The 21,945-nt window shown below is 45.0% G+C and overlaps 1 protein-coding gene across 1 annotated transcript in view; it reads right to left on the bottom strand.

The window, feature by feature from the left end:
- The window catches only part of LOC309568963 (uncharacterized protein), a gene marked incomplete at its 3' end in the record, with an annotated part of 47,699 nt that overhangs the window by 23,391 nt on the left and 2,363 nt on the right, over nt 1-21,945 (bottom strand). The window contains exon 2 of the mRNA XM_082274727.1: nt 1,842-1,991. Within this exon, the coding sequence (XP_082130853.1) occupies nt 1,842-1,991 (150 nt within the window). The remainder of the gene's footprint in view (nt 1-1,841; nt 1,992-21,945) is intronic.

The raw sequence follows: 21,945 nt of genomic DNA, 5'->3' as shown, positions 1-21,945 counted from the left end.
GGGAAAATTCGTGTGCAGTCTAGGCACATTCCAACCAACAGACACCACTCTGGACAAAAGACAGACGACCGGTCAGCGGAAATATGTTGCTTGTGTATGAGGCTTTAGACCTGTAGACCCCTTACTACTATTCTTTATTGTTTGTCCTTTATTGTTTATTTCTTTTTATATTGTTGCTTTATTTTATTTATTTTTTTATTTTACTTTTTTTCTGTCTATTTCCTTTCTCTGGGGAAAAAAAAAAAATTTAAAAATGAGTCTACTGAGGGACTTTTTTTTTTTTTGACACAAGAACAGGTCCAACATAGTACACAGCACTAAATAAACAGTGATATAAAAATAATTAATAGCTCAAATAAACCAGTGACTTGTATAAGATTGAATAATAAAAGTGTCCAAAATATATATATATATATATATATATATATATATATATATATATAATAGATATAAATATAAATACAGAGAATCGGAAATTGGTGGTTATAAATATATATAAATAATGTCCAAATAGAATTCCTTGTTATGAAACACAAATGTCCACTGTGAAACTTTGGCGCAAAAAATGAAAAATATAAAAAAAGGTGCTCCCGAGTGCTTTACGGATATATTCCACACGTGCCCTTGTTCCCCACACGTGAATCCACTTACCAGATGGTGTGGACCCCTTAAGGCCTTATGGTCTTGGGGTCTAACAGGCTTTAGGGTAAGTGGATGAGCTTGATGCCTTCGGAGTAATCTCCCATAAGAATATGCAAATAAGCATAGAAAGACCAATGGTGCAGTACGTTCCAATAAGGTAAATTTAATTAAACAAAGTAACTTTAGGAATTACACTCACATTTCAAAGAGTATAGACAAGCCTTATATAAATAGAATATCCCCGGCGTCTAGTGGATGGTGTTCCTACCTTCCTCCTAGATGTGGAAAGCGGCTTGCGTTCCAACGCTACTTCCACTTGCGTCCCACTAAACCGGAAGTGACGTGTTATGTTGGCTGTGAAGACCGGACATACGTCGACGCGTTTCGCCCCTCCTTGTGGGCGTCATCAAAAGACATTCTTTATACAAGTCACTGGTTTATTTGAGCTATTAATTATTTTTATATAACTGTATTAATTATTTTACTTGTTGATGAGCAGCAGCTACAGTATTTAAGGATTTTTTCATATATATTTTATATATATTTTTCACTTATTTAAATACACCTATTAATCTATCTCACATATGCACAGGGTGGACCTTTTGGTTTATTTATTTTTTATAGAAGGAAAGAAGCTGTCAGTGCCGGGCCAGTCAGGTGTGGCCAAAGCATTCCTCACCCAGCAGCTGCACATATACAAGAAACAGGGATGCGCATGATGTCGTTGACCTAATAAGGCCACATGGCTAAAAGAAGTCAATATCATTGACCTAATATGGCTATGTGGCCATATTAGGCCAATGATGGTGCAGCTGTGGGGCGGATAAAGTTTCATCTGCTCATAATTGGACAAGCACTGACAGTTTCCTCCTGCGTTTAGCCGACCATGGGTTTCAGACCGCACCAAAGCTCATCCCTACTCGACACTTATTTAAAGTCTGTTTCACCACAGAAAAAACTACCTAAATTTTGCCTTCTCTATTGACTCTAATGCATTGAGCAAAATTCTCCCAATTTTCCCTGAAATCTTAGGAAAAATAAACCTCTCCCTTTTGCTTATCCTATTTAATAATCAATGCTGTGCAGCAATGTTCAGCACGTCAAAAACTCATGTTATGGCACAGATGTTATCAACATGAACAGTTCAGGTAAAGAGCAAAATACTTAACAAATTTTAATGTTTCAAACTAAACCCTTACACACTGGCTGAACCGGTGTACAGCCATCCGTATTGCAGCAGGTTATACTGTATGTAATCTTCCCCCCAGGCGAAGAAATGCTCTCGCTCACATTGCAGTTCTCTATCTTCAAACAATCCCTTTTAAAATAGGATTCTTTTGAATGATCATCTAAAAAAAAAAAAAAAATAGAAATACTTTTTTCACTTTTTCAGAAAAATAGAAATAGAGAAAAATAAATAAATAAATATATATATATATATATATATATATATATATATATATATATATATATATATATATATATATATGTATATACACACACAGTATCTCACAAAAGTGAGTAGACCCCTTACATTTTTGTAAATATTTGATTATATCTTTTCATGTGACAACACTGAAGAAATGACACTTTGCTACAATGTAAAGTAGTGAGTGTACAGCTTGTATAACAGTGTAAATTTGCTGTCCCCTCAAAATAACTCAACACACAGCCATAAATGTCCAAACCACTGCCAACAAAAGTGAGTACACCCCTAAGTGGAAATGTCCAAATTGGGCCCAAATAGCCATTTTCCCTCCCCGGTGTCATGTGACTCGTTAGTGTTACAAGGTCTCAGGTTTGAAGGGGGGGGGGCAGGTATGTTAAGTTTGGTGTTATGGCTCTCACTCTCTCATACTGGTCACTGGAAGTTAAACATGGCACCTCATGGTAAAGAACTCTGAGGATCTGAAAAAAAAGTTGTTGCTCTACATAAAGATGGCCTAGGCTATAAGAAGATTGCCAAGACCCTGAAACTGAGCTGCAGCACAGTGGCCAAGACCATACAGCGATTTATTAAGACAGGTTCCACTCAGAACAGGCCTCACCATGATCGACCAAAGAAGTGGGGTGCATGTGCTCAGCGCCATATCCAGAGATTGTCTTTGGGAAATAGATGTACGAGTGCTGCCAGCATTGCTGCCGAGGTTGAAGGGGTGGGTGGTCAGCCTGTCAGTGCTCAGACCATATGCTGCATCAAATTGGTCTGCATTGCTGTCGTCCCAGAAGGAAGCCTCTTCTAAAGATGATGCACAAGAAAGCCCGCAAACAGTTTGCTGAAGACAAGCAGACTAAGGACATGGATTACTGGAACCATGTCCTGTGGTCTGATGAGACCAAGATAAACGTATTTGGTTCAGATGGTGTAAAGCGTGTGTGGCGGCAACCAGGTAAGAGTACAAAGACAAGTGTGTCTTGCCTACAGTCAAGCATGGTGATGGGAGTGTCATGGTCTGGGGCTGCATGAGTGCTGCCGGAACTGGGGAGCTACAGTTCATTGAGGGAACCATGAATGCCAACATATACTGTGACATACTTAAGCAGAGCATGATCCACTCTCTTCTGAGACTGGGCCACAGGACAGTATTCCAACATGATACCGAACCCAAACACACCTCCAAGACCACCCCTGCCATGCTAAAGAAGCTGAGGGTAAAGGTGATGGACTGGGCAAGGATGTCTCCAGACCTAAACCCTATTGAGCATCTGTGGGGCATCTGCAAACAGAAGGTGGAGGAGCGCAAGGTCTCTAACATCCACCAGCTCTGTGATGTCGTCATAGAGGAGTGGAAGGGGATTCCAGTGGCAACCTGTGAAGCTCTGGTGAACTCTATGCCTAAGAGAGGTAAGGCAGTGCTGGAAAATGGTGGCCACACAAAATATTGACACTTTGGGCCCAATTTGGACATTTTCACTTAGGGGTGTACTCACTTTTGTGAGATACTATATATATATATATATATATATATATATATATATATATATATATATGAGAAAGAGAGAGAGAAAGAGAGAAAATAAACTGAATAATTTGGAATGTGTTGAAAGGTTTAGTGTAGTATCACTTATATGAGGGTTTAGAGAGATACAAAAGAATTGGGGGGGGGGGGTGAGTAGAGAGAGAACGAAGAATAAGAGAGTGTGGGAGAAGAGAGAGAAGAGAGTAAGACAAGAGCGAGAAGAGCAAGAGAGGGAGAAAGAAGAATGAGAGAGTGATGGAGAAGAGAGAAGAAAGGGAGAGAAAGAGAGAGAGGGAGAGAGAGAATGGAGAAAGCGAGGGAGAACGAGACTGACAGAAGGGAGAAAAAGAGAAAATACATTTAATAATTTGAGGGATTGTGTTGAAAGGATTAGTGTGGTATGGCTTATATGATGTTTTAGAAAGATAAAAGAGAGACAGAGAAAAAAGGTAGAAAGACAGAGAGGGAAAAAAAAATAAACTTAATTGTTTGGAGTATGTCCTAAAAGGTTTAGTGTAGTATGCCTTATGTGAGGGTTTAGAGAGCTATGAAAGAAAGAGAGAAGAGAGGGAGAAGAAAGAAAGTAGAGAGAAAGAAGAACGAGAAACAGAGAGAGCAAGAGATAAGAATAGAGAGAAAGAGAGAAGGAAGAGTGAGCTAGAGGAACGAGAGAGAGAAAGAGAAGAGAAAGAGAGAGAAAAAAGAATGAGGAAATTATATAGCAGAAAGAGAAGGGAGCGAGAGAGAGAGAGAGAGAGAACGAAGAAAGAGAGGGAGAACGAGAGTGAAAGAAAGGAGACAGAGAGAAAATAAAATTTACCAATTTAAGGTTTGTGTTGAAAGTTTCGTGTAGTATGGCTTATATGATCTTTGGAGAGATGGGAGAGAGAGAAAGAAAGAGTGAGTGTGTGGAGAGAGAGAGAAGAGAAAAAAGAGACATTTGTAGAGAGAAAGAAGGGGAAAAGAAAGAATGTTGGAGAGAGAGAGAGGGAGAAGGAAAAAAAGAGAATGTTGGAGAGAAAGAGGGAGAGAGATGGAATGTGGAGTGAGGGAGAAAAAGGAGTGAGAGCGAGAGAGAATAAACTGAATAATTTAGAGAATGTTGAAAGGTTTAGTGTAGTATGGCTTATGTGAGGGTTTAGAGAAATTTGAGAAAGAGAGCAGAGGACAGGGAGAATAAATAGAGAGTAGAGGAGAAAGAGGAAGGAGAGAGATAAGAGAGAAGAAAGAGAGATGAAAGAGAGAGGGAAGAGTGGGATAGAAGGTTGAGAGGGTGAAAGAGAAGAGAAAGAGAGAGAGAAATAAGAATGAGAGAATGATATAGCAGAGAGAATAAAGGGAGAGGGGGGGAGAGAGAGAGAGAGAGAGGACAGAGAAAGAGAGGGAGAATGAGAGTGAAAGAAGGGAGACAGAGAAAATACATTTAACGATTTAAGGTTTGTGCTGAAAGGTTTAGTGTAGTATGACTTATATGATGTTTAGAGAGACACGAGAGAGAGAAAGAGAGAGTAAGAGTGTGTGGAGAGAGACAAGAGAGAGAGAAAGAGAGAGTAAGAGTGTGTGAAGAGAGACAAGAGAGAGAGAAAGAGAGAGTAAGAGTGTGTGAAGAGAGACAAGAGAGACGAGAGAGAGAGACAAGGGAGACAAGAGAGACGAGAGAGAGAGACAAGAGAGACGAGAGAGGGAGACAAGGGAGACAAGAGAGAGAGACAAGGGAGACAAGAGAGACGAGAGAGAGAGAGACAAGGGAGACAAGAGAGAGAGACAAGGGAGACGAGAGAGACGAGAGAGAGACAAAGGAGACGAGAGAGAGAGAGAGAAGGGAGACAAGAGAGACGAGAGAGAGAGAGAAGGGAGACAAGAGAGACGAGAGAGAGAGAGACAAGAGAGAGAAGGGAGACAAGAGAGACGAGAGAGAGAGAGACAAGAGAGACGAGAGAGACGAGAGAAAGAGAGATGAGAGAAAGAGAAGGGAAAAGGTTTGTAAGTCTTAATTACTCACGTGATGTCGCCTAGGTATTTTCAAATGTAAATTACTTTTGTGTATATACAATAGAAGAAAAGAAGTTTGAGCAGCTAGTCTAAACAACAATAGGTTGTGTAAAATGTGGTAAATGTGAGACAGCGCTCAATATTGTGAATCAAATTTGAATATGTAAATAAATGAGTGAATAAATTAAATACACAAATCACAAAAAACACAATCAGTGAAAGGAAAAAAGGGGGATATTTATCCCCAAAGTGCCCAAATATTAAAGTGATTGTGCATATATTGGCAGTCTTTGTAATTCCAACGTGCAGGTGCAAAAACGTGCAGCAAAAACAATTATGTGCTCATTCTTAAAGTGCTTCATGTGCAGCAAAATTGCATTTCTGCATGCCAATGGGGAATCCTTCACCTGATGCTCAGCTCACTTACCAGACGACCCCTTGGGGTCTAACGTAGGTAAATGGAATCTCTTACTCCTAGTGTTTCCTATCTCCCCGCTGGAAAATATCCAGGATCTCCTACGGTTGGTTACAAGGGCTGGCTCTGGATCCCAATCTCTGTCCCGTTCAATCGTAGGGTGGTATTAGCATGACATAAAAGATGCAAAGAATATCATGGTGTAGTATGCATAAATTCTGCTTTAATAAAAGAAAGTAGTCACTTACAATTTGAGTTTCATAGAATCAGCTGAAAAACAGTGCCGCGGCCTGCTGTGTTCCAGAACCTGGAAGTGACGTAGGGCGTAGCAAGTGATCCGACGCATTTCGTCATCAAGCATATGATGTCAATCACTTTAATATTTGGGCACTTTGGGGTTAAATATCCCCCTTTTTTTCCTTTCACTGATTGTGTTTTTTGTGATTTTTTTGTGATTTGTGTGTTTAACTACTTGCCTTCTGTGCACTTAAACACCCTTCCCATCCAGGCCAATTTTCAGCTTTCAGCGCTCTAACACTTTGAATGACAATTGCGTGGTCATGCTACACTGTACCCATATGAAATTTTTATCATTTTTTTCACACAAACAGAGCTTTCTTTTGGTGGTATTTAATCATCTCTGGGTTTTTTATTTTTTACAAAAAAAAAGAAAAAAGACAGAAAATTTTGAAAAAAAAAAAAAAGTTTTTCTTATTTTCTGCGAGTAAATTTTGAAAATAAATTTTTCTCCCTCACTGATGTGCGCTGATGAGGCGGCACTGATGGGCACTGATAGGCTGCACTTATGGGCACTGATAGGCTGCACTTATGGGCACTGATGAGGTGGCACTTATGGGCACTGATTAGGTGGCACTTATGGGCACTGATGAGGAGGTACTAATATGCCGCACTGATGAGCACTGATAGGTGGCACTGATAGGTGGCACTGATAGGCGGCACTGATAGGCGGCACTGCTGGGTACTGAGAGGTGGCACTGCTGGGCACTGAGAGGTGGCACTGACGGGTGGCACTGATGGGCACTGATAGGCGGCACTGATGGACACTAACGGGTGGCACTGATGGACACTGACGGGTGGCACTGATGGACACTGATGGGCGGCACTGATGAGCACTGATGGGCAGCACCATCAGTGCCCACACTCAGTGCCCATAGTGCTGCCAGTCAGTGCTCATCAGTGCCTAGATGAGCAGGCACTGATGGGCACTGACTGGCAGCACTATGGGCACTGATTGTGGGCATTGATGGGGCACTGATGGCGGGCACTGTGGGCACTGATGGGGGGGCAATGTGTGTGTTTTTTTTACCTTCAGTAATCAGGGCACTGGTGATCGGTGCCCTGATTACATGTCTCTGTGTCCCCAGTGGCTGTCGGCTCCCCCTCCTTCCTCACACTGCAGGCTCCGTGTGAGGAAGGAGCGCCGGCGATGAGAGATGATCTCATATGTTTACATATGAGATCATCTCTCATTGGACGGCTTGATCACGTGGTGAATGGCCGCTGTGATTGGCCATTCACCACGATCTGTGATCGGCCGTGTCCCTTGGACACGGCCGACACAGATTCTCCCCGCTGCGCGCTCGCAGGAGCGCGCGGGGGGGCGTGTCACTGGAGGCCGTTTAAAAACGGCCTCCCGAAAATTCGAGTCCGCGCTGCAGCCGTATATAGGCTGTAGCGCGGATGTGAGGAGGTTAATGTATTTACTAATTTATTTACATATTCAAATTAGATTCACAATATTGAGCGCTGTCTCACATTTACCACAGAAAGAGAAGGGAGTAAGAGAGATAGAGAGAGAGTGCATGGAGAGAGAGAGATGAAAGTAAGAGAGCAAGAGGAATGAGAGAATGGGAGAGACAAGATATAATGAGGGAGAAGAGAGAGAAGAAAGGGAAAGCAAAAAAAAGACAGAGAGTGAGAAGAAAGAGAGAGATAGAGAGTGATAGAGAAGAAAAAGAGAAAGAGAGGAGAGAGAAGAAGAGAGAGAGAGAGAGATTGAAGAGAGAGAAAATGACAGTGAGAGAAGGGAGAAAGAGTAAATAAATTGAATAAATTGAGGTAAGCATTGAAAGGTTTGGTGTAGTATGGTTTATATGATGTTTTAGAAAAAGAGAGAAGATAGAGAGAGAGAGAGAAAAAAAAGGCAGAGAGGAGAGAGAAAGATGAATGAGAGAGGAGAGACACATAAGAAAGGGAGAGAGAGAGACATAGAAGAAAGAGAGATGAAAGTGAGAGAGCAAGAAGAGTGAGAGAGAAAAGATAGAATAAGGGAGAAGAGCAGTGCTTCCACTTCCAAATATGGCTCTTGAGCATACCGCCACCTCTCCATGTGCCTTAGCGTACCAGTACGCTCATTTTGGACATCTGCGCCCTCAATTGCCCCCCCCCCCCAAGAATATTTTCCACTCTGGAGCCAGACCAGTGACCACCAGTGAGTCCCCCTGCTCCGGAGTCCCAGCCCAGGCCAGGCCAGGCCAGGGGGGTACTCTGTGGGGACCCTGATGTGGGGTGGGGGTTGACAAAATTTATAGGCTATAATAGTGTACCGCCACCTCTTTTGGGCCACTTAAAGCACTGGAGAAGAGAGAGAATAAAGAAATAGCAAAAGAAAGAAAGAGAGTGAGAAGATAGAGAGAGAGTGATAGAGAAGAGAAAGAGAGAAGGAGAGGAGAAAGAGAGCAAGTGATAGAAAATAGAGTGAAGAGAGAGAAAGCAATAGTGGAAGGAGAATAAAGAAAGAGAGAGAAAATACATTCAAGTTAAAAGGTTTAGTGTATGATGGTCTACATGAGAGTTGGGAGAGATGGGGTTTAGAACAACCTAACCTAGATGATAATCGCATGGTGCAGTTAATAAAAAAAAAATGTCATATGAATGATACAAATATCTTTGTAGGTAGAACTCACATTTTGTGGAGAAAACATATATGGATGCACAGGCGGCCCCTTCTGTAGTGCAATTGTATTTATAACCATCACAGTACGGCTCTGAACTCATTTGAACATTTAAACCGTAGGATAAGCCTTTGTCCTTGATAATTACCACCCCGCAGTACGTACACGTGAGGGTGGAGACTAAAATAAGAGGAATAAATATTACAGTGATGTCTGGTAATGCATGCTATATGGCTGCTTAGATTCATCAGCAAAAATATACTAGAAGGAAACAGAAGATACATGATATACTGGTATAGCACTGTCCCCGCGGGGCCTGCTGAATAGTGTCTTGATAGGCTCCCCTACTTACCAGCACACAGTTACCTTTAGATGAAGTCCCTGGATCCCTCCTTGCTCCTGATGTCTTGTCACACAAATGAACAGTCTAGGGGTGTTGGTTTTTTTGGTGGTGTTTATTTGTAATTAGGATAGGAGAAGGGAAGAGTGGCATACTCCAACTCAACTATTCACATTGGTTGAGGACTTCTACCTTTAAGACATTTATATCAATTATAAACAGCCAGGCTGGTAATCCACACTGCCACAATGATAGAAAGGGTTAAGTCTCTTGCTCTCTTCACTCTCTGACAAGACGACTTGGAGGACGATAACTTATCTTCAGGACACTCTCCCTAGCATCCCCTTTCAACTGACACCCATACACTGACTATCCTATGAGCAGGGTCCTAGGACCCCCTTCAGGTCAGGCCCCTTGACATGAGATTCCGTACTCACTGTACTGCAGAGGCAGATCCTCCAGTGTCTCCTCTCTCAGTCAGATTCTCTGGACCTCTGGGTTCAGTTCCCCACGTCTACTCTCCAGGTCCTTAAGACAACCCCCTGAGGCCACATGGCAGCTCTACAGAGGAGGAGGCAGCTGCCCCCTCTCTCTGGGACTCCGCTATCCAGATGGAAGTCCTCAAGCACATCTGCTCCTGGCTTTTATACAGTATCCCAGTATGCACCGAGGCACTTTTCCTCTGCCAAATCACCAGGGCTGTATCAAAAGCCTGTGCACCCATTCGTCAGGTTTCCTCCCACTGTGTAATATACCTTCCTATTGGACCAGTGTGACACACCCTCCAGACAGAATGAGTTGCATCCTGAGCACAATGAGCAGACCTCACTAACAGATCCTGCTCTCTGGTAGGCAGAGAACAATATAGATTCACACGCAGCTCTTCTGGTAAGCAGACAGAGCTCAAACTATACTTTATCACTAGCACCTACCTAGGAGGGCGCTACACTCGGAACTGCAATCACTTGACATTGTGTAGAATACATGACCATGGGCTGACTTTTGGAAATTAGGGGATATTTCTTGGTCACTAGAATAAAAAACATTTTTTTTAATTAACGGTATTAAAGCTGAACGCTAAGCAGATATAACAGACCCTAAGTGATGCAGCTCTCCATTCATTAACCTTTTCGCTGCAAGGGTCGTTTTTCCTTTTTTTGTTTTTTTTTTTTTCTTTCTATTTTGCATTTATTTTTAATCTAAGTAATTCCAAAGTTATCACAAAATAAACATGTCAATGCAGAAATATAAATGCTGCGCTGGTCTATAAGATATACAGTGCATTGCGAAAATATTCGGCCACCTTGAACTTTTCGACCTTTTGCCACATTTCAGGCTTCAAACATAAAGATATTAAACTGTAATTTTTTGTGAAGAATCAACAACAAGTGGGACACAATCATAAAGTGGAATGAAATTTATTGGATATTTCAGACTTTGTTAACAAATAAAAAACTGAAAAATTGGGCGTGCAAAATTATTCAGCCCCTTTATTTTCAGTGCAGCAAACTCTCTCCAGAAGTTCAGTGAGGATCTCTGAATGATCCAATGTTGACCTAAATGACTAATGATGATAAATAGAATCCACCTGTGTGTAATCAAGTCTCCGTATAAATGCACCTGCACTGTGATAGTCTCAGAGGTCCGTTTAAAGCGCAGAGAGCATCATGAGGAACAAGGAACACACCAGGAAGGTCTGAGATACTGTTGTGGAAAAGTTTAAAGCCGGATTTGGATACAAAAAGATTTCCCAAGCTTTAAACATCCCAAGGAGCACTGTGCAAGCTATAATATTGAAATGGAAGGAGTATCAGACCACTGCAAATCTACGAAGAACTGGCCGTCCCTCTAAACTTTCAGCTCATACAAGGAGAAGACTGATCAGAGATGCAGCCAATAGGCCCATGATCACTCTGGATGAACTGCAGAGATCTACAGCTGAGGTGGGAGACTCTGTCCATAGGACAACAATCAGTCGTATACTGCACAAATCTGGCCTTTATGGAAGAGTGGCAAGAAGAAATCCATTTCTTAAAGATATCCATAAAAAGTGTAGTTTAAAGTTTGCCACAAGCCACCTGGGAGACACACCAAACATGTGGAAGAAGGTGCTCTGGTCAGATGAAACCAAAATCGAACTTTTTGGCAACAATGCAAAACGTTATATTTGGCGAAAAAGCAAAACAGCTCATCACCCTGAACGCACCATCCCCATTGTCAAACATGGTGGTGGCAGCATCATGGTTTGGGCCTGCTTTTCTTCAGCAGGGACAGGGAAGATGGTTAAAATTGATGGGGAGATGGATGGAGGCAAATACAGGACCATTCTGGAAGAAAACCTGAGGGAGTCTGCAAAAGACCTGAGGCTGGGACGGAGATTTGTCTTCCAACAAGACAATGATCCAAAACATAAAGCAAAATCTACAATGGAATGGTTCACAAATAAACATATCCAGGTGTTAGAATGGCCAAGTCAAAGTCCAGACCTGAATCAAATCGAGAATCTGTGGAAAGAACTGAAAACTGCTGTTCACAAACGCTCTCCATCCAACCTCACTGAGCTCGAGCTGTTTTGCAAGGAGGAATGGGCAAAAATTTCAGTCTCTCGATGTGCAAAACTGATAGAGACATACCCTGAGCGATTTACAGTTGTAATCGCAGCAAAAGGTGGCGCTACAAAGTATTAGCTTAAGGGGGCTGAATAATTTTGCACGCCCAATTTTTCTGTTTTTTACTTTTTAAAAAAGTTTGAAATATCCAATAAATTTTGTTCCACTTCAAGATTGTGTCCCACTTGTTGTTGATTCTTCACAAAAAAATTACAGTTTTATATCTTTATGTTTGAAGCCTGAAATGTGGCAAAAAGTCGCAAAGTTCAAGGGGACCGAATACTTTCGCAAAGCACTGTATATATGTGTATATATATATATATATATATATATATATATATATATATATATATATATATATATATACACACACACACACACACACACACACACACACAGTATTTCACAAAAGTGAGTACACCCCTCACATTTTTGTAAATATTTTATTATATCTTTTCATGTGACAATACTAAAGAAATTACACTTTTCTACAATGTAAAGTAGTGAGTAGTGTTGAGCGAACACGGACTGTATTATTCGTGTTCGTACCGAATAATTGGATTTTTGTTACCCGAACACGAACACGGACACTTTACTGTATATTCGGGTAAAAATCCGTGTTCGGTCGTTTTATTTCCGGGTTTTGCATGCTTTGGCGCTCTTTTCATGGCGGGCTTTCAACAGCCAATCAACAATCGTTTAACTGGTGTGCCTTAAGCCATCCCAGCCATGCCTGCAAATGTCTCAGTAGCTGTGATTGGCCGTCTGAAGCATGTGACCAAGTCTTTATAAGTTCGAGGCAGCCGCAGCGGCGTCATTATGCTGCTTAGATCAGGGACAGAGCACACATCAACGTGCTGGCTGCTGATTAGGGAAAGATAGGCAGGAAAAAAACATTTGTGTCCGGATAGAATTGAGGGACAGGTCGGAGTGTTTAGGCAGGGCGAGTTGTAGGCATTTTAGGGATAGAGTCTGCTGAATTATAGGGTCAGTGTGTTCTACAAACTACAATCGATATTGCTGTGTGGGGTGGGGTCTGCACTTAGTTCTCCTGATCTACGATCTCTTCTCAATCCTGTTAGGGACAGAGTCTGCTGAATTTTAGGGAAAGTGTGTTCTACAAACTACAATCGATATTGCTGTGTGGTGTGGGATAGGAGATAGGCAGGTGTCAGTGATCCACATCCATTTTTCTGTGTGTGGGCTGCAGTGAACACAATCTTTTTGGGGTGCAGTGAACACAATCCTTTTGGAGTGCAGTGAAAAAAATCTTTGGGGGGTACAGTGAACACAATCTTTGTGGGGTGCAGTGAACAAAACCTTTGTGGGGGTACAGTGAACACAATCTTTGTGGGGTGCAGTGAAGACAATCCTTGTGGGGTGCAGTGAAGACAATCCTTGTGGGGTGCAGTGAACAAAATCTTTGGGGGGTACAGTGAACACAATCTTTGTGGGGTGCAGAGAAGACAATCCTTGTGGGGTGCAGTGAACAAAACCTTTGTGGGGTACAGTGAACACAATCTTTGTGGGGTGTAGTGAAGACAATCCTTTTGGAGTGCAGTGAACACAATCTTTGTGGGGTACAGTGAACACAATCTTTGTGGGGTGCAGTGAACAAAACCTTTGTGGGGTACAGTGAACACAATCTTTGTGGGGTGCAGTGAAGACAATCCTTTTGGAGTGCAGTGAACACAATCTTTGTGGGGTACAGTGAACACAATCTTTGTGGGGTGCAGTGAACAAAACCTTTGTGGGGTGCAGTGAACAAAACCTTTGTGGGGTACAGTGAACACAATCTTTGTGGGGTGCAGTGAACACAATCTTTGTGGGGTGCAGTGAACACAACCTTTGTGGGGTACAGTGAACACAATCTTTGTGGGGTGCAGTGAACAAAACCTTTGTGGGGTACAGTGAACACAATCTTTGTGGGGTACAGTGAACACAATCTTTGTGGGGTGCAGTGAACAAAACCTTTGTGGGGTACAGTGAACACAATCTTTGTGGGGTGCAGTGAACAAAACCTTTGTGGGGTACAGTGAACACAATCTTTGTGGGGTGCAGAGAAGACAATCCTTTTGGGGTGCAGTGAACACAATCTTTGTGGGGTACAGTGAACACAATCTTTGTGGGGTGCAGTGAACACAATCTTTGTGGGGTGCAGTGAACAAAACCTTTGTGGGGTGCAGTGAACACAATCTTTGTGGGGTGCAGTGAAGACAATCCTTGTGGGGTGCAGTGAAGACAATCCTTGTGGGGTGCAGTGAAGACAAACAATCCTTGTGGGGTGCAGTGAACAAAATCTTTGGGGGGTACAGTGAACACAATCTTTGTGGGGTGCAGTGAACAAAACCTTTGTGGGGTACAGTGAACACAATCTTTGTGGGGTGCAGTGAACAAAACCTTTGTGGGGTACAGTGAACACAATCTTTGTGGGGTGCAGTGAAGACAATCCTTTTGGAGTGCAGTGAACACAATCTTTGTGGGGTACAGTGAACACAATCTTTGTGGGGTGCAGTGAACAAAACCTTTGTGGGGTACAGTGAACACAATCTTTGTGGGGTGCAGTGAAGACAATCCTTTTGGAGTGCAGTGAACACAATCTTTGTGGGGTACAGTGAACACAATCTTTGTGGGGTGCAGTGAACAAAACCTTTGTGGGGTACAGTGAACACAATCTTTGTGGGGTGCAGTGAAGACAATCCTTTTGGAGTGCAGTGAACACAATCTTTGTGGGGTACAGTGAACAAAACCTTTGTGGGGTACAGTGAACACAATCTTTGTGGGGTGCAGAGAAGACAATCCTTTTGGGGTGCAGTGAACACAATCTTTGTGGGGTACAGTGAACACAATCTTTGTGGGGTGCAGTGAACAAAACCTTTGTGGGGTACAGTGAACACAATCTTTGTGGGGTGCAGTGAACAAAACCTTTGTGGGGTACAGTGAACACAATCTTTGTGGGGTACAGTGAACACAATCTTTGTGGGGTACAGTGAAAACAAACTCATACTTCTGAAGCTTTGAGGGTGCTGCCTGTTCTATACTCCTCCTCCTCCTCCTCCTCATCCATCCTTTTAGGTGTACAAACAATAGTAATTGGGGCCTAGTGTGCTTCTGTACGTGTGAAAAACATACACTTTTTTTGATCATATTTCCTATTCCGCTATTCAATAAAAACCTTTGGGGCTCAATTAAATTGCGGAATAGTCTGTGTCGGTACGTGTGAGATCCACCTTTCCAAGTTTTTGGGGTTCATCTCATACTTCTGAAGCTTTGAGGGTGCTGCCTGTTCTATACTCCTCCTCCTCCTCCTCCTCATCCATCCTTTTAGGTGTACAAACAATAGTAATTGGGGCCTAGTGTGCTTCTGTACGTGTGAAAAACATACACTTTTTTTTGATCATATTTCCTATTCCGCTATTCAATAAAAACCTTTGGGGCTCAATTAAATTGCGGAATAGTCTGTGTCGGTACGTGTGAGATCCACCTTTCCAAGTTTTTGGGGTTCATCTCATACTTCTGAAGCTTTGAGGGTGCTGCCTGTTCTATACTCCTCCTCCTCCTCTTCCTCATCCATCCTTTTAGGTGTACAAACAATAGTAATTGGGGCCTAGTGTGCTTCTGTACGTGTGAAAAACATACACTTTTTTTTTGATCATATTTCCTATTCCGCTATTCAATAAAAACCTTTGGGGCTCAATTAAATTGCGGAATAGTCTGTGTCTGTACGTGTGAGATCCACCTTTCCAAGTTTTTGGGGTTCATCTCATACTTCTGAAGCTTTGAGGGTGCTGCCTGTTCTATACTCCTCCTCCTCCTCCTCCTCATCCATCCTTTTAGGTGTACAAACAATAGTAATTGGGGCCTAGTGTGCTTCTGTACGTGTGAAAAACATACACTTTTTTTTTATCATATTTCCTATTCCGCTATTCAATAAAAACCTTTGTGGCTCAATTAAATTGCGGAATAGTCTGTGTCGGTACGTGTGAGATCCACCTTTCCAAGTTTTTGGGGTTCATCTCATACTTCTGAAGATTTGAGGGTGCTGCCTGTTCCATACTCCTCTTCCTCATCCTCCCTTTAGGGTAGGAAAAAATTTAATCGGGCCTAGTCTGTGTTTGTACGTGTGAGATACACAGTTTTTTATCCTATTCCGCTATTCAATACACACCCTTTTGGTGTAAAAAACATTAAATTGCGGCATAGTTTGCATATTTGACTGTGAGATACACCCGTGCGATACTGTTGTTCTTTTGTTCCGCTATTCAATAAAGACCTTTCTAGGGCAAGATCTTAAATTTCAGAAATATGAGGAGAGCGTCAAATAGGGGCCGTGGCCTGGGTCGTGGTGGTGCTGCTGCTAGAGCTCCTGTTGCAAGGAGAGGACGTGGTCGATCTGTGCCAGCTACACGCACAAGTGAAACACCTTCCTCAAGTGTGAGTAGGCGACAGAACCTGCATCAGTATTTGGTAGGGCATCATACGCCTCTAGAAGTGATGAGGCCAGAACACAGAGAGGCGATAGTAGATTGGTTTGCTGCTGACAGTGCCTCCAGTTCCTTCACATTGTCTCCCACCCAGTCTACTGCAGAAAGGTCAGAGTTGGCACCTGCAGCCAATGTCCAACCGTCTTTCACCTCACCCCCTTGCAAATCAGGCAAGCAGTCTGAGCCCCAAGCCATAGAGCAGTCTCTTATTCTTTTTGAGGACTCTGTCAGCAGGGTTTCCCAGGGCCATCCACCTAGCCCTGCCCCAGAAGTGGAAGAGATTGAGTGCAGCGATGCCCAACCACTTATTTCTCAAGATGAGTACATGGAAGGACCATCACAGCACGTCTCCGATGATGACGAAACGCAGGTGCCAACTGCTGCGGCGTTCAGCATTGTGGAGACCGACAGGGAGGGCAGGGGTGAAGACTGGGTGGAAGATGATGTGGAGGACGATGAGGTCCTCGACCCCACATGGAATGAAGGTCATGCAGGTGACCTGAGTAGTTTGGAGGAAGAGGCGGTGGTCGCACAGAGCCACCAGCACAGCAGAAGAGGGAGCAGGGTGCAGAAGCGGAGCGGCCGTGCCCTAGACACTACGCCTGCTACTGCCCAACGCAGCAAGGGAACGAGCGCACCAAAGTCAGCTCAAAAGAGTTCTCTAGCGTGGAAGTTCTTTAGAAAATGTGCTGATGACAGGACACGAGTGGTTTGCACCCTGTGCAATCAGAGCCTGAAGCGAGGCATAAACCTTCTCAACCTGAGCACAACCTGCATGATCAGGCATCTAAGTGCAAAGCACGAGCTGCAGTGGAGTACACACCTTCAAAACCAAGAAACGTCTCTGGCTCATCCTGCTTCCTCTTCTGCTGCAGTCTCGGCCGCTCCAGCCACCTCTGTAGTCATACCGGCACCTGCCACCCCGCAAACAGACGATCTGTCAGCAACACCACCACCTGGGTCACCAACAACCATCTCCACAATGTCCCGTGGAAGCGTTCAGCTTTCCATCTCCCAAACACTTGAGAGGAAGAGGAAGTACCCCCCTACCCACCCGCGATCCCTGGCCCTGAATGCCAGCATTTCACAATTATTGGCCTTTGAAATGCTGTCATTCCGTCTGGTGGAGACGCCCAGTTTTAAAAAGCTTATGTCGGTGGCTGTCCCACAGTACGTCGTGCCCAGCCGCCACTACTTTTCCAGGCAAGCCATCCCTTCCCTGCACAACCAAGTGGGGGAAAAAATCAGGTGTGCACTGCGCAACGCCATCTGTGCCAAGGTCCACCTAACTACCGATACGTGGACCAGTAAGCACGGTCAGGGGCGTTATATCTCCCTAACGGCACACTGGGTAAATGCAGTGGCGGATGGGCCTGAGGCGGATAGCAATTTGGCACATGTCCTTCCACCACCGAGGATTGCAGGGCACTTCAGTTTGCCTCCTGTTCCTAACTCATCCTACTCCGCTACCTCATCCTCTACCGCCTCCTCATCCGGACAGCGTAATACCTTCACCACCAACTTCAGCACGGCCAGGGCTAAACGACAGCAGGCAGTTTTACAACTTGCCTGTTTGGGGGACAAACCACACACCGCGCAGGAGTTGTGGAGGAGCATGGAACAGCAGACAAATGAGTGGTTGCTGCCAGCGAGCCTCAAGCCCGGCCTGGTGGTGTGCGATAACGGGCGAAATCTCATAGCAGCTCTGGGCCTAGCCGGTTTGACGCACATCCCTTGCCTGGCGCATGTGCTGAATTTGGTGGTGCAGAGGTTCCTTAAAAACTACCCCGATATGTCAGAGCTGCTGCAGAAAGTGCGGGCCGTCTGTGCGCACTTTCGGCGTTCTCACCCTGCTGCTGCTCGCCTGGCAGGGCTGCAGCGTAACTTCGGCCTTCCCGCTCACCGCCTCATATGTGACGTGCCCACAAGGTGGAACTCCACCTTGCACATGCTGCAAAGACTGTGCGAGCAGCAGCAGGCCATAGTGGAGTTTCAGCTGCAGCAGGCACGCGTGAGTCGCTCTGCGGAACAGCACCACTTCACCACCAATAACTGGGCCTCCATGCGAGACCTGTGTGCCTTGTTGCGCTGTTTTGAGTACTCCACCAACATGGCCAGTGGCAATGACGCCGTTCTCAGCTTAACTATCCCACTTCTATGCCTCCTTGAAAAAACAATTCGGGCGATGATGGAAGAGGATGTGGCACAGGATGAGGTGGAGGAGGAGGAGGAGGATGAAGAGATAACATTTCAAAGGCTTTCAGGGCAGTCATTCGCAAGGGGCTCCGAGGGTGGGTTCCTGCACACACAAACGCCAGGGACACAATTGTCCAGCAGGGGCACAGTTCTGGAGGATGAGGAGGATGAGGAGGAGGAGGAGCTGGAGGAGGAGATGGAACCATGTTCACAGCAGGGTGGCACCCAGGCCAGCTCATGGCCATCACTGGTGCGTGGCTGGGGGGATACAGAGGACACGGACGATACACCTCCCACAGAGGACAGCCTTTCGTCGCCTCTGGGCAGCCTGGCACACATGAGCGATTACATGCTGCAGTGTCTCCACAACGACCGCCGAGTTGCCCACATTCTAACTTGTGCTGATTACTGGGTGGCCACGCTGCTGGATCCCCGTTACAAGGACAACGTACCGTCCTTAATTCACTCACTGGAGCGCGATCACAAGATGCGCGAGTACAAGCGCACGCTGGTAGACGCGATGCTGCTGGCATTCCCATCTGACAGCGGGGCCACAGTGGAAGCACAAGGCAGAGGAGGAGGAGGTCGCCAACTCAACCAGGGCACAGCCAGCACCTCAGAAGGCAGGGTTAGCATGGCCGAAATGTGGAAAAGCTTTGTCAGCACGCCACAACAAACAGCAGCACCAGCAGCTCAGATGGAACGTCTTAGCAGGAGGCAGCATTTTACCAACATGGTGGAGCAGTATGTGTGCACACGCCTACATGTAGTGAATGAGGGGTCTGCCCCCTTCAACTTCTGGGTCTCCAAATTGGGCACATGGCCTGAGCTTGCCCTTTACGCCTTGGAGGTGCTGGCGTGCCCTGCAGCCAGTGTATTATCTGAACGGGTATTTAGCACGGCTGGGGGTGTTATAACAGACAAGCGCAGCCGCCTGTCCAGAGACAATGTGGACAAGCTCACGTTCATTAAAATGAACCAGGCATGGATCCCACGGGACTTTTCCGTACCTTGTGCAGAATAGCAATGGATACCGACCTTACCCAGCCATTGTTCCATTTTTGCTCTTTCTCACTCTTTTGGGGTGTACCCTCATTTAAAATTTGTGAAAAGAAGCAGTGTTGGCTACCTCGTCCTCCTCCTCAGGGCCAGATTAACGTAGGGGCTATTGGAGCTGCAGCTCCATGCAGGCCCCTACCTTTTATATAGGCCCCGGGTTGGCCATATTCACTGTGACCGCTCTTCTGTCACTTGTAAACACAGAAGTCTGGCTTCTATGCTCGCTTCCCCAGGCAGCACCCTCAGGACCTCCCCACACAGCGCGAAGGCCGGACAAGGAGGGACAGTTGCCGATGCATGGATGTGTTTATGGGCTTCAGAGACAGCATCCCATGTTGAATTAGGCATGCATGGCTGCACCCTTCCTCCTCTGGGTGCATGCCAAGGCACGGCCCTTAAGGCCCTTCAAAATCCTCAGCACCAAGACCATGATGCTCTTAATCCGGCCCTGGTCCTCCTCCACCGCCGCTTCCACCTACACCGCCCATAGGTGTGCGCAGCCTATTGCATTAGGGTGTGCACCCCAAAGTTGAAATACACATGCATGTGTTTGCCTACATGTACATGGCCCCGATACATTACTCTCCCTGCTGGCAAAGAGAAATAGAGCAGAGCAGGTGCGAGGGAGATCTTTCCCATCTCCTCACTGGCAAACAGAGCGATAATGCTATGTGCCCTAGGTGATTAGGGTGTGCCCAGGTACACCAGGCACACCCTGTGCGCACGCCTATGACACCGCCACATCCACCACCACCTCAACCTCCCTCCTACTCCATATGGGCCTCGTCCTTCAGAGATGAAGAACATTGTTTTATTTTTCTGTTTTTTTTTGTTGTTTTAAGTTATTTCCCTATCCAAATTTGTTTGCAGAGCACTTGCCATGCTCTTAACTACGTTTTGCTGCCATTTGCAGCACTCTAGCCCTTTCCATTGGTATTTTAGAGCCATTTTAGTGCCTTAAAGTTCGGGTCCCCATTGACTTCAATGGGGTTCGGTGTCCGGGAAAAGTTCGGTAAAAGTCCGGGACACGGACCCGGACTTTTTTTTAAAGTTCGGCCGAACCCGTCGAACACGGACATCTAGGTGTCCGCTCAACCCTAGTAGTGAGTGTACAGCTTGTATAACAGTGTAGATTTGCTGTCCCCTCAAAATAACTCAACACACAGCCATTAATGTCTAAACCGCTGGCAATAAAAGTGAGTACACCCCTAATGCCTCGTACACACGCAACGATTATCGGCCGACCGATCGTCCGACTTTTGTCCAGAGTGGTGTTTTGTTGGTTGGAATGTGCCTAGACTGCACACGAATTTTCTCGGCCAACAAAAATCTACTTCAGAAGTGATGTCATGTGCTGGTTTACTTTCCATGTGTTTTTTCTTCTCTGAGCATGCCCAGTCTTGCTCATTAGATTTTTGTCTGCCGAAATCTGTACTGACTGACGGAAAATCGGCTGTTGTGTTGACAGCCAACAAAAATGTTATAGCCTGCACACCAGATTTTATTTGGCCGAAAAGTCGGAGTCGGTTGTCGAAAGTATCAACAAGCCGAAAATCTGCCGATTGGACGTTGGCCGAAAATTCCCGGCCAATAATCGATGCGTGTGTACGAGGCATAAGTGAAAATGTCCAAATTGGGCCCCAATTGGCCGTTATCTCTCCCCAGTGTCATGTGACTCGTTAGTGTTACAAGGTCTCAGGTGTGAATGGGGAGCAGGTGTGTTAAATTTGGTGTTATCACTCTCACTCTCTCATACTGGTCACTGGAAGTTCAACATGGCACCTCATTGGCAAAAAACTCTCTGAGGATCTGAAAAAAAAAGAATTTTTGCTCAACATAAAGATGGCCTAGGCTATAAGAAGATTACCAAGACCCTGAAACTGAGCTGCAGCACAGTGGCCAAGACCATACAGTGGTTTAACAGGACAGGTTCCAATCAGAACAGGCCTTGCCATGGTCGACCAAAGAGGTTGATTGCACGTGCTCAGCATCATATCCAAAGGTTGTGTAGCACCCTCCTAGGTAGGTGTTAGGGAAAAGCATATATTGGCCCTGTCTGCTTATCACGGGGGCTAGATCTGTTAGCTGTGCTGTCACATGCCTCCAGGTGTGGCCTGTTGAGTCTGGGGAGTCTCCCCACTGTATCCAATCAGGGATCTTGTTGGACAGTGGAGGAAACCTAGCCAATAGCACACCAGGGTTTATGACTGTCCCAGTGGGTGGGGTTTGCCGCAATGCACCCTGGGATTGGAAATAAATATGTGGGGAGCATGTGACAGAGTGTCTTTTGGCGGGAGCAAAGTCCCAGGAGGAGCTGATGGTTGTCTCTCCTC

The sequence above is a fragment of the Pelophylax lessonae genome, assembly GCF_965119305.1.
Source record: "Pelophylax lessonae genome assembly, chromosome: 12".
Classification (NCBI taxonomy): domain Eukaryota; kingdom Metazoa; phylum Chordata; class Amphibia; order Anura; family Ranidae; genus Pelophylax; species Pelophylax lessonae.
The sequence above is the reverse complement of the archived record's forward strand: the minus strand, read 5'-3'. Positions and strand labels throughout refer to the sequence as shown.